At 43.8% G+C, this 12,171-nt stretch overlaps 1 protein-coding gene across 2 annotated transcripts in view; it reads right to left on the minus strand.

Annotated features, from left to right (window-relative positions):
- The window catches only part of ptk7b (protein tyrosine kinase 7b), a 69,613-nt gene extending 59,329 nt beyond the window's left edge, over nucleotides 1-10,284 (minus strand). Inside the window, exon 1 of one of the 2 annotated variants that reach the window (XM_085182082.1) lies at nucleotides 9,645-10,284. In XM_085182082.1, coding sequence (XP_085038208.1) covers nucleotides 9,645-9,765 — 121 coding nt within the window. In that variant the 5' untranslated portion in view covers nucleotides 9,766-10,284. The other variant, XM_085182084.1, reaches the window with a different exon arrangement.
- Nucleotides 10,285-12,171: the final 1,887 nt, after the last annotated feature.

The raw sequence follows: 12,171 nt of genomic DNA on the forward strand, positions 1-12,171 counted from the left end.
GTTTTGGGGGAAATTGCAAAGTTTAATATTTTCTTTCATCATGAAAATGAAATTAATTGAAGAAATGTTGATTTTACATTGATGTATGTACAGTTATAAGTCCAAAAAAGAAAATCATAGTGACATTTTGTCAAAGCCAGTAATGTTTTGTAGTATTATAGAGAAAAATGAGATTTCAAACCATTTATTTTGGGCTGTGAAATTATAACGGAGCATAAGGGGTACTGTGTTTTTTCAGTACTTACTACCTGTTAAAAAAGGTTTCCGATGCAACTATTAAGACCCCAAGTGTAGATAACCGAGAAGAGATCGACTGAAGTAATTTATGTTGGAAAGCTTTTATGAATTTTTGGTGTATTTGGGAGTAGGGATGAAGAGATTCTGTATACTTCTTATTTTCTCTTAATGCAGCACAATCCCTAAAAAAAAAAAAAAAAAGGGATACTCGGATCAAGTTTGCCCCTCAGGAATTTTATTCTTGGCAGTGGAAAAAACAGCTTTAGACTGGTGAAAAATAGGCATCCAGAGAAACCCAGAAATGTTTTTAATTAATTGAAAACACAAGAATTTTTCATTAAATATACAGTACAACAACAAGACAGAATTAAATGTTAATAAAACTTCAAGAGCTGACCCATTCATCACAAAGTCTGCTCAGTAAAAGCTAGAATAGTGAGGAAGGAAGGAGGGAGTGTAGACTAACAGGAAGGATGTTTCTGCAGCAGATGCTCCAGATTGGTGAAAACAAGTCAGAAAACAAGCGAACCGACTGAATTTTCCGCTCCTGACATGACACCTCGCTGCTGGACAGCCTGGAGGTGTTTTGGTCAGGAGGACATGAGCCAGCGCCCTGAAACAGAGTGAGGAACCAGACGCCTTTGAATCAATACAGACAATTTGTTTGGACAAAAAAAACAACATCCCCAAAGCAGCTGTCTGAATAAAACACAGCTGCATGCTTATTTCAGCTGAGGAAACATCGAACAAAGGCATAGTTTTACAGAGAGGGGGGGAAAAACCCTCATGCTGCAAACCTACTCGGTTATTCTGACTGTGCTGTGCCATCCCTCTGTCGGAATCGATTAAGAAAAAAAGTCTGGCTTAACGTAGACTCGGAGGGAGGTTCAGATAGAGGACAGCAGAAAGGAGGACGGGGGTTTAAAGGGATTTCAGCATTTGGCATAGTTTGTGCGACTGGAAGGAAGAAAAGTGAAAAGGGGCAGAGGAGGGTGAAACGGTACAGCAGCAGAGCAGGAACAAGATGAAGCTGGGGATGCCGTGGAGGTTGTTTAACATAATTAAAAACCACAAAATAACTACGCTTGTTGTGTAATGAGCTTCTCTCACTAGCGGTGACAATTACTGTCTGCTAACACAGAACAATGCGGGCCATAATGTGCAAATGCTGCCTGAGTGTGCACGGCTGCAGGAGGGGATGTACGGCTGTAATTATGCACGCCTGCGTACCGAGACTCCGGTCAGCAGAGGTTTCACTGGCCGATTATGTCGCCATTAAATAAATCTAGTGAACGACCGCCTTCGCTGTAAGGGTCTGATTACGGGGCAAATCCCACGCAAATGAACAAAAGTTAATCGAGTGTGTGCAATCCTGAAACAGAGGCCTTAACAGAGTAAAGATTAAATCTAATTCGAAGTATTTTCACGCTGTTAAGAAGCCCATAGTGTCATACCCACTGAGCACGGCAAAGCAGTGCAAAGAGCAGAGGTTTAATCCTGGTTAAAAGCGTCAACTGCAAGAGGGCAAATGAATGAATTACTCACAGGGCCTGTGGGGTGGAGGGGGGCTGTTCTGATGTTTGGCTTTAAAGCCAACAAAGCTTTCTTACACTTCTGGCTAAAAGTCACCTTTCTTTTGAACACTAGCTAGACTTTATGAGCAAATACAAACCAATTCGTTTCATACTAACACGACACAAACTTAAAGAGGTCAATTACTAAGAAAGAGTTTGTTGCAAAGTTAAACCATAAGCAAATATATTAAGCAGAACTTTGGCTGGAGGTAGAAGATGCAAACAAAGGCAACGACCACTTAGTTTTTCCGCTATCCAGTGCAATATTTAAACCACCTACAGATGGACAGTAATAAGCACACAGAAGTGAGCAGCTGGATTTTTCTTCGCCCTACGCCACAGACTGAAGTCCGCCTGCCAGAAATGTTAATACAAGTCGCGGCAACAAAGACCTCAGTCGGCTTGATTGGTCCACTTGGTAAGCATATTAAATGCGATGCCTCCTTTAATCAAAATAGTCATGTGTAATGGGCTGTAATTGCATCTGGCTTGCACGATGCTAATGCAAGCCATCATCCTGCTAATGTACCCACATGTGTCTCTCTTGCTCCCGTAGCGCTGTGACTGCTCAGTATCGATTAGCTTCAGTGAGATCAGCTCAGTTTCAGTCGCCACTGTTTTACAAAGAAACTCGAACCGGTTGCATTAAAAACCTCAGTGTGTAACAGTAAAGTGCTGAATGACAAAGAGAGAAAAAGCAGTCGAAAGTCGAGCTAACTGTGACAGATGCATGGTAATATAATCTAAATGTCTTCAGCTCTCAAAGACTCAATTAACAAGGACTGCCCTGGTGCACAGGAGTACCAGCTGTCCCTGTTTGTCACTTTAGGTCAATAACTCTTACAGTTAATTGTAAACACGTCTGCACACACACACAAATCTCTAAGTGAGACATCCCCAACTTGGTCCCCATATTTCTTTCACTGCAATATTAAAGAAAACACTTTTGAGAAACGCTGCTGTGTTGAGATATTCTTCTACTCTTCAAAGCTTCGGAGAACATGAGCGGTACTCTGGTTTGCATCTCAAATGTATGAGCGCAGATTCAAAGGAACTGGGGAGCTCTAAAACATTCACAGCCACCCTGCGCCAAGAGCTGATAAAGCCACCAGCTTCACTCATACATTATGCTGGCTACATCAGTAAATCCCAGCTGCTCAGCTTTAGTCAGGTACCGGGTCCAGGAGGTTAACACTGTACAGGCTGCCATGGAGACAGACGTCCTCCTGGAAGCCACGGCAGGAAGATGAAACGGCAACAGCAGGAACACAGACAAAAATAGCAGGAGGAGGCTGGACGATATGAGAAATTAGGATAGAAAACAAAAATATGCAATCTACTCAAAGAAAAGAAAGTCTTGAGAAACAACAACTGGTCTGCCCGCAGGGTCAGTCGGAGCCAGCTGATCTGAAGATCAAACATCGCTAACGGCCTTTCTCAATAAACACCAGTGGCCTTGTCAACCTGTTTAAATCTGCTCCCGTGCCAAGGAGGAGCTGAAGGGTGACTGAGAGCCCGGTGTCACTCTGCCTGTGGCCTATCGCTTTGATGAGTTCATTCAGCCTCAGAACGCAAAGAGTTAATGGCTGCTGGGATTATGCAATGGCGCCCCAGACGCCTTTTCTCCTCTCCTGCCCTCCTTTTTCTTCCCCAACACCCCTTCAAACGGGGCGCAAGCCAAATTAGGCATTCCTGCACGTTTCAATCAGATGCATTTGAATGCGACGTTAGCTCCGCGCATGCTTTGGCACCAATGCGAGAACAAAACAGGGGTTTTGTTTCACTCCGAAGCCTCCCCTCGCCAGGGCCTCGCACCTGCCCTGCAGGGGGAAAAGTTGTAAAGATTTACAACCGTCTGAGCGGGTTACAGCTGCAGTGTGTCAGGCTAGTAAAAACACATGTATTTCATCTTTTAAGGTAAATGTGATACTACAGGTTATCACTAAAAGCAGGAGGGTGATTTCAGCCACGGCAGATTAGACAGGGTGGAGGTGAAGGATGGCAAGAAGATGTCACGCACGTCATCTGATAAGAGAATAATAATGTCACATTAGTGAGACATCAAGTGAACGAGGGAAGAAAACCTGATCTGATTTATTAGATTAGTTAGTTCACGCTTTCACCTTTTCCTTCACAAGTGAGACCGGACCTGGGAAAAGGCTCAGGAGATAAGATAATATACAACACCCCAACGTAAACACCCTCAATGCAATCTCAGGCAGGCCTCATGTGGGCCAAACCTTCAACAAAAAAACAAAAGACCGTGCACATTTTTACTTTTATAAGGTGGATTTTCCAGACTCTGTCACAACAGTGATTACTTTCCCTTTCACTGCAGCGACTGTAAGACAAACAGCACAAAGTTAGCGTTCTTGTTAGAAAGTAACTTTCCAGGAATGTGTGAAGGCATTCGACTGGTTGTGAAAGCTCATTCCAGATGACGCCTAATTATCATAAAAGATGGGAAAAAAAGTGTAGGTGCGTGTGTGCTTGTCCTTTTCAAACTCAAACATTTCTCACCTTAAATCTTTAAAACCTCTAATTTAGATCCAATCCTCTAAAATAAGACATTTTAACAAGTGTTGCTTTGGCTAATCAGACTTACCAGTAGAGCCCAAACAGATGTCTGCTGGTTACGCAAATAAAAGAAGTCAAAATGAGATTCATTTATTACAGGATCTACAACAAGTCAATGGCGACCAATGAAAATAACTCAATTATCCAAAGACTTGCAGTTTATTTTCTGTCTATTGATTGGTGACTAATCACTCATCACTGCTTTCTAGGTGTGTGTGTGTGTGTGTGTGTGTGTGTGTGTGTGTGTGTGTGTGTGTGTGTGTGTGTGTGTGTGTGTGTGTGTGTGTGTGTGTGTGTGTGTGTGTATGAACTAACAAAAAAGCCCATCTGATTGGAAGATTTCACCACTTAGGGCTCTGATAAATTTGCCAACTGGGTAGGCAAGTAATTAAAAACGCTATAGTTTCTGTGCATAACACAAAAAGAGACAGAGCCGTAGAGGCACAGAGTCGATAAACAAGAGCGATCCTTCCACATGAGACGGTCAAGCACGAGAAGCAACAAACCAACTGCAACAGGAAACAAGGAAACGGAGACGGGAGAGCTACAAGGGTTGATTCCAATCACGACCACAGGGCCTTGCAGCAGGAGCCAACGCAACCACACGCATGCACAGCATCACACAGACATGCATGCAGCACTCAGTGGGTCAGTATAAAGAAAATAAACCTGCACATATCAGCAGGTAAGCTTCCTTAGGCGCACATACCAAACATTAAATGTCAGCGCCTGGAAAATAGTAGTCAACACTACATCTCATAAGCTATCACATCCATCTTTCTTTCTTTACTCTCCCTCTGGGGCTGGTGAGAGCGTTGTTTTTGGCAACCACTGATCCATAACTTCAAAATGACTCCAAACAACTCATTTAGCTGGCAGGAAAACTAAAACGAAAAAGAGCTTATTCCCCATAAGAAAAATAACATAAAAAAGAAGGCTTTTATTGACACAAGAGAGACGATGTGCAGAGGCATCACAGTGACATGCATTTGCCAGCTGACAAATCTTCGACAGTGCTGTGTGCCTCCAGTTCCCAGCATCCTTAAAGCTGGCACACCTAGATCGATTTCGGGGTCGCTGGAAGGACGGAAAACCGAGATGATGAAGACACATCAATTTAAAAATCACATGGACCCCAGTGGGCTGCCATGAGTGTAGCCTCTGAGTGCAAGAAGATCCTCCCCCCTGGGAAAAGAGCCTTCCATAATGGGAGTGAATGCAAGCCGGCTTAGGAAAACAGGGGACCGTGGAGTTCAAAAGGCTTCACCTAAACCTGAATAAACATGGCTGATAAATGACCAGAAATAAGAGCCACCGAAGACGCTGAGAAATCCTCCCCCCTTGTTCACACAACCAGTGCTACCAGTTAAAGTCTCCCATATGCACAAACGCGCCGAGACCCCGATCTGTACAGACAAAATCCGCGGAAGACATTTTGATACGAGAGCGTAGATAAACACAGGTGTTACTCATTATATTCATTAAGGCCCGGTAGCTAAATACAGCAGAGCTTTCATTACTTTCATTGCACGCCTTTGTTTACCTACTCTTTAAAGGTCTAAACGGCTGCTGGGACATTCCTCTCCTCTTAGCTTTGTTTTGTAACGCTGGTCTATGCTCTAACAGGAATGGTTTGTGCTATTTCACTGCTTTCAAGGGGTTTTATCAAGTCTGCTTATGGGTCCATTTGTGTATCAATACTTCAGCTGCTCCCTTTCCCCCCTCCCACTCACAGAAAACTGATCGGGAATCATTGAGGCTTCTCGGTGTCAACACAACTGTTTAATTAACAGTAGAAACTGAAAATAGTAGGAAAAAAAGGTGCGAGTATGACTCAGATGAGCAAAAGCTTCACTGTTGTGACACGCCAGCATTTATAACACTTACAGGCATACGAATGTCACAGATTGGACCTGTTCTTGATTCTTGTTCTTATTGACTAACCGGTAAACTGGCTGGGGCTGTATTGTGGCCAATATTAACACGAGGTATTGATAACTGATAACCATCAGCTTATATTGAGACTATATTGCTCAATAAATAACATAAATTGGAGAAGAGAAACCCGGATCGTTTGTCTTTGTCACTGGGGTATTTGGGAGATTCTCAAAAATCAATTACGATAAAAAGAAGACGAACAAATATTTGTGTTTTCTGTGTTTATTTTGCTTTTGCTGATATTTATTTCTGACAGAGTAAAAGAAAATAATATTTTTTGAGTGTTTAATCTTTTCCTCATATCTTACCTAACTGCAAAACTGAAGGCACACAGATAAAGGTCAGCCATGGACACTGGGAAGTTTCAACAGGCTGATCAACAGAGTGTGAACAAGTAAATAAATAACTACACATAATAAACTTTAGGGAACTCTGTGTATTTTAAGTGTGACTGAAAGAAATATCAGTATGGGTCTTAAAAATCCTAAATCGGGGGATCGGACTAAACAAGGCAACCCAGAGACCAAAAGAAAGTCAGCGCCGTTCAACAACAACAGGCCAAATTACCACTGGCAACGCAACTTAATGTTTTTTAAACTTCAAGGAGACCGACTGAAGCACTTTTGTGTAGGCATGACTGATACTGTTAATAGAGATGATAGAAAGCAGGGTAATTACATTACATTAGAAGGCCACCTAAGCAACCGAACTCTGAAACACCCATCAGCTACAAAATGAGGCATGAGGAGTTTTTTATTACTGAAAAGAAAAGTTACCATCAGATCATTAAATAAGAGGAATAATATAACGCGTGTAGAAAGGCTGCTGTTAGGTGATGCATTGCACAGCACAGATGTTCATCGGTCTTTCTCAATATCATCTTATGATGAAATTTCAAAATGCATGAAGACAATCATGCTGCGGTCTGTACTGCAATCCAATCAAATATATATGGATTTATTTATTTTTCACAGTCAATAGCTCAGTTTCAACACAGTTATTAGAAACAGCTGCGCACGCCTCTGATGGTAAACAGACAAATTCCAAATTCAACACAATGCACTTCTGTCTTTGTTTAGTCTACATCCCTCCATCCCCTCTGACTTTAAGCATTCGGAGAATCCGCCTTGTGTGAAGCCAAACAGCCTTCAACCCCAGCAGGGCTAATAAGAGGCAAGCGTATGGATTTTAAAATAGAGCAACGGCAGGTGGGCACGCCAGCGAGGCATCCTCACAGCCACTGGTCGACTTTCCAGGATAGGAGAGCTTTGGAATAATACTGACATCTTGCATCCTTCTACTTGAAACCTTCTTCCCCTTTTTGAGAGATGAACAGATCCAGTGCCGTGCTCTGTGGTTTGCGCAGTGTAGCAACAGCGTTTTGTTTTATAGCAGATTCTGAAAAGCCATCCACACAGTAAACAAAGTCTAAACTCAGAAGTGATTCCCAAGAAGAAGCTGGACAGGATGTGCATTAATCATCGCAAAATGATGATTATTAGCATGATAGAGTGATTTTCTCCAGCTGCCCGAGACAGAGAGAGGGAGAAAGATCAAAGACGAGGGCCTGACAAGGGCCGCTCCTCTGCAACCAGCCCAGTCATTTTTCCACATAAATCTTTCAGGACGGGGAGAGAAACAAAGAGGCAAAGATGATGAAAAATACACCATAGATGAGCAGATAAGAGAGATGCTGCATTAACGTTATGGACATTGACTGGATGAGTGGCTTTCATGTACTCCAGAGGGCTGCCACGTCACGTCGGCTACAAATAGAAACCAGATCAACAGAGCAGCAGAGAGCCGAGCAAAGAGTTATGACTGCCAAGTCAAAATAAAGACAGATCTCAGTAAATATTTGACCGCAGGAACACGGAGTGTTTGGTGTGGACGGCTTCATGTGGGGAGTAAAGATCTCTGTGGCGCTTTCACCCATTCAGAGGCCCCCCTTTTAAAAAAAAAAAATACAAAAATAGGGCATTCCTAAGGTTGGGTTAAAAAAGCACGGCTGTCGTGAAAGTACCTGGCTTGGCTCTATTCATTCATTTTATAAACACAAACCCACTGCCTTGCTTGCCTCCGTCTCCCCTGCTGCTGCCTGCACACAGAGGACACATTCATCCCCCAAAGCGGGCACCATGAGGAGACTGGAAAAGAGGGGGCAGGGAGGGACGGAGTGAGGGAGGGGGGTGGGCACCAGACACACTTCAACTTCAAGGAATTTTTCAGCCACTTTTGACCATCACTGCTGCGCCGACAGAGCGAGCAAAAGCCCAATCTGTGCAGATCAGATAAAACTTGACTCAGTTTTGACACGAGGAACACCGAGTCTCTGATCCCAATCCCCCGGCAGGATAGCAGCATTCCTCTGCACAAACTCGGGAAGGATCTTCTTGCGGCTTTCTTCTCACTCAGCGGCTGAGGTTATGAACTCCGGAGAGGCTTCACGCCGTGGGAGGCCAAAGAGAAGGATCGTAACTATCTTTTTTTAACCCCACTTTTTGTAGCTCCTCTCCACCGGCACCCATGATGCAGTGTGCCAAAGCTGAGAGGCAGCTCAAACACCCAAAACAGAGTTATGAATATGATAATCAAGGAATTGCTTATCCAGTGTGTTGTGTGAGGTTGGAATTATACTCAAGGGAACACATAATGACATGGCAGGGCTGCTTCAGTGATAGATTACAACCAGCTATCATCCCATCATTCCCCTCTGCTGCTGCAGATGAGAAATTTAATCACTGTGTAATTACAGTGATATGCAAACAGAAGAGCTGCAGCATTGTGAGAAAAAGAAAGTGTGTAACATTTTCAAACCTTTCAATTTAAAAGCATTTGTACTCTTCATCCCCCCGCACTCTAACTTCCCTGAATTTTTCTCAGTCCTGGAACAAACTGCCTTTCTATCTCATAAAATCAAGCCCCCCCCCCCCCCCCCCCCCCTTAAAAAACTGGCTCATTGGGGGAGGGGTACCCCCCTTTTCCTCACTGACCACCGCTCCCTGCCCAACAAAATTTAACTTCTTTAAATTTCCACTACGTACAACAAAGACTTTCCTTGCATGAATGAAAAAGTCATCAAGCATCACCTTTGACTCTCTGTAGCAGCCCTTCTTTGCACGGAGTTCCAACAGTGCACCAACTTCAACCAGCTACATAAGTAGTCACAAAAGCATGGAGGTCCATGTTGGCTCCACCAGCACTTATTTATGTTTTTAAACTCCTTCTTCTGGAGTTACAGTATCTGGATGCTCTGGAGTAAATAAAACCCATATGTGCTCTGCTCGTAGTAGGAGTGTAGAGGAGCTTGTTACCAACCTTGGAGGCAGATAAAGCCCACAGCATACATCATATCCACCGGCATTCTCCTCCTGGTAGTCGCAGCGGGGGTTCTCCAGCCTTTCCCCCGCCGGGTCTCGCTCCCTCCTCGTTGATCCATGACCGTCCCGGTGCTCGGCGGCTTCCCGGGTTGCTGTTCTCCGGCGGCTACGGGAGAGCCGCAGCGCGAAACACAGGAGCAGGGGCGGTGAGCGTCAAAGAGATCCGTACGTCACCGTGTGCTTACAGGTAAACCAACACCGCTGCCTGCGCGGCTCCTCCCGGGAAAAGCGAGACGGCCTGCTCACCTGGTTGTTCCGGAGACTAGCGAGAGCACAACAGAAACATGTGGGGCGGACGCTTCGGGTTTCAGCCTGCTCTCACAAAACGAGTGAACGAGTTCAGACTGAGATGCCCCGCCGAAAGTTTGAAGCGAAGTTTAAACTTCCAGGTGGCTCGTAGGGGGAGGGCTGCTGTGAATTTAGGCTGCGGTGGTTCATTACAGCCCGGTCTGTGTTGCCCGCCGTGTGCCCGCTCTTAGAGCTGCTGGACCACCTCGCTCTCCAAAAAGAGGGAGTTTCTCTCCGCCGTGTTTCCAAGTTGGCTTCCTCCCACTCGCCTGGGTGATTTTTTTACTCCAGAGTTAAGTGGGCGGAAACAACATACGATAGTTCCTGTCGGAATTTTCAAAATAAATGTAACAACAAGGACGACTTTAAATACCCAGTTTTCCACAATTTCTCATTTGTATATTTTAACCTTTAATTCATGTATTTTAATTTAGTTTATCAGTCTTTTCATGCTGGATGAGGCCAGTAATAGTCCAATAGATTATTCTTATTATTATTATTACTACTACTACTACATTTATTATTTATTAACTTTACTCATGTTTTTAAATAATTACGTGTGCAAAATTATCGAGACACTGTTTTCTATGCCATTGATGCTGTTAAGTAACCGGCATGGAAAAACAAATGTATAATATTTTGAAATTAAACTTCCCGTATCACTCTGGTTACTTCACTCTCTTGTTCCTCGGGTGCAGCTTCCGGTGGCCGTGCCTGATGTGGGATAAGGAATACAACACCGCGACCCTCTGGTTCAACCTGAGCACTGTTACCTTATACAGAAACCTTACATATCACTCAAATAATACAGATTTTTATTCAAATGTTTTATATTTTCAATATCTTAAAGTTGTTTTTATGCAGAAGATTTACAAAATGAACATAACTGGTCCAAAAGAAACATGTCAGATTTTTTTTCACTCTGTAATTCCTGCACGCTTTTACGTGTTTGCAGATTACTAACCTAATTAATGTTGTACTATCTCTCACTTCGGTGCTATGCATACAAAAAGCACCGATTCACAACAACAGTCGTCTTTATAGCTTAAAGTAAAGACTCTACAATACCGAGGGGACCTCAGCAGGAATGCATGTCCCTGTTAACACCTTCTGTGAGCAGTAGCGGTTTTAGATACGGGCGACACGGGCAGTTGCCCGGGGCGGCATCGTGGTGGGGGGCGGCATCACGGGCATCGGCGAAAAATGAATAAATGCTCGTACTCATGCTGCCCCGACGTCAGCAAGCGCATATTGGGAATGGCACAGGCACCGATCGGTTTTCTATCGCCCATTTGCTGGGAGTAAGGGCGCCCTTCGTTTGCGAGGTGCGCCTGCTGCTTGCGGCGCAGAGACCAGAGGGCGGGGCGGTGGGGGATTCTCTGACCGGCTGGAGCGGCGTCTAATAACCAACTCGCAATAAAACAAAATAAAAACAAACCAACAAACACGAAAACACCAGACATCATGATACAGACTTATAATTTGCACCGATGTTTTTTCCAAATTCTATACACGAAAAGTGAGCGCGAGAGCCCTCGGTGCGCCTGCTCGCTGCTGAAGTCAAAGTAACCTTTATTGTCATCTCCGCTACATACAGTCCAGTTTATAGAGAGACGAGACGACGAGGCTCCAGTTACAGCAGTGCAAGGAAACAAACAATAAATATAAGAAGAGTAAGAAAATAAACATACACTTTAGGACTCGAGGTAAAGGGATCAATAACAATTTAAAATTTAAAATTTACAGTTTGATGATTTAAAGTCTCACACACAACCCGTCGAAAGGGGAGGGGGCTGGCTGCTTCCAAATAGAGCACATTTCCAATGTTTAAATCCAAGCCCATTATGTATTCATGATTTGAATCCAGGGTTGTGTGAAATCTCAGAAATAAACCTTAGACAAAGTGATTCTGTGAACTAAGGTGTAGGCCTGTTAGGTTATGTTGTGCTGATCCTCGGGTTGGGGGATTTGTGTTCATACTGGAGTGCAACATTAAAACCAATGGAAGATGGACAAGAAAAGTTCAAAGCCATCAGATCCTCAGTTTAGAAAAAAGAGAAAAGAAGAGGAGGAGAAACGAGCAAAAGATACAGGTAAGCAGATGTGTGATTGGATAATGGCAGGTCATCCTGAAACAATCAGAATCAGAATACTTTATTAATCCCTAAGGAAATGAT

The sequence above is a fragment of the Neolamprologus multifasciatus genome, chromosome 13, assembly GCF_963576455.1.
Source record: "Neolamprologus multifasciatus chromosome 13, fNeoMul1.2, whole genome shotgun sequence".
In the NCBI taxonomy this organism is placed as follows: domain Eukaryota; kingdom Metazoa; phylum Chordata; class Actinopteri; order Cichliformes; family Cichlidae; genus Neolamprologus; species Neolamprologus multifasciatus.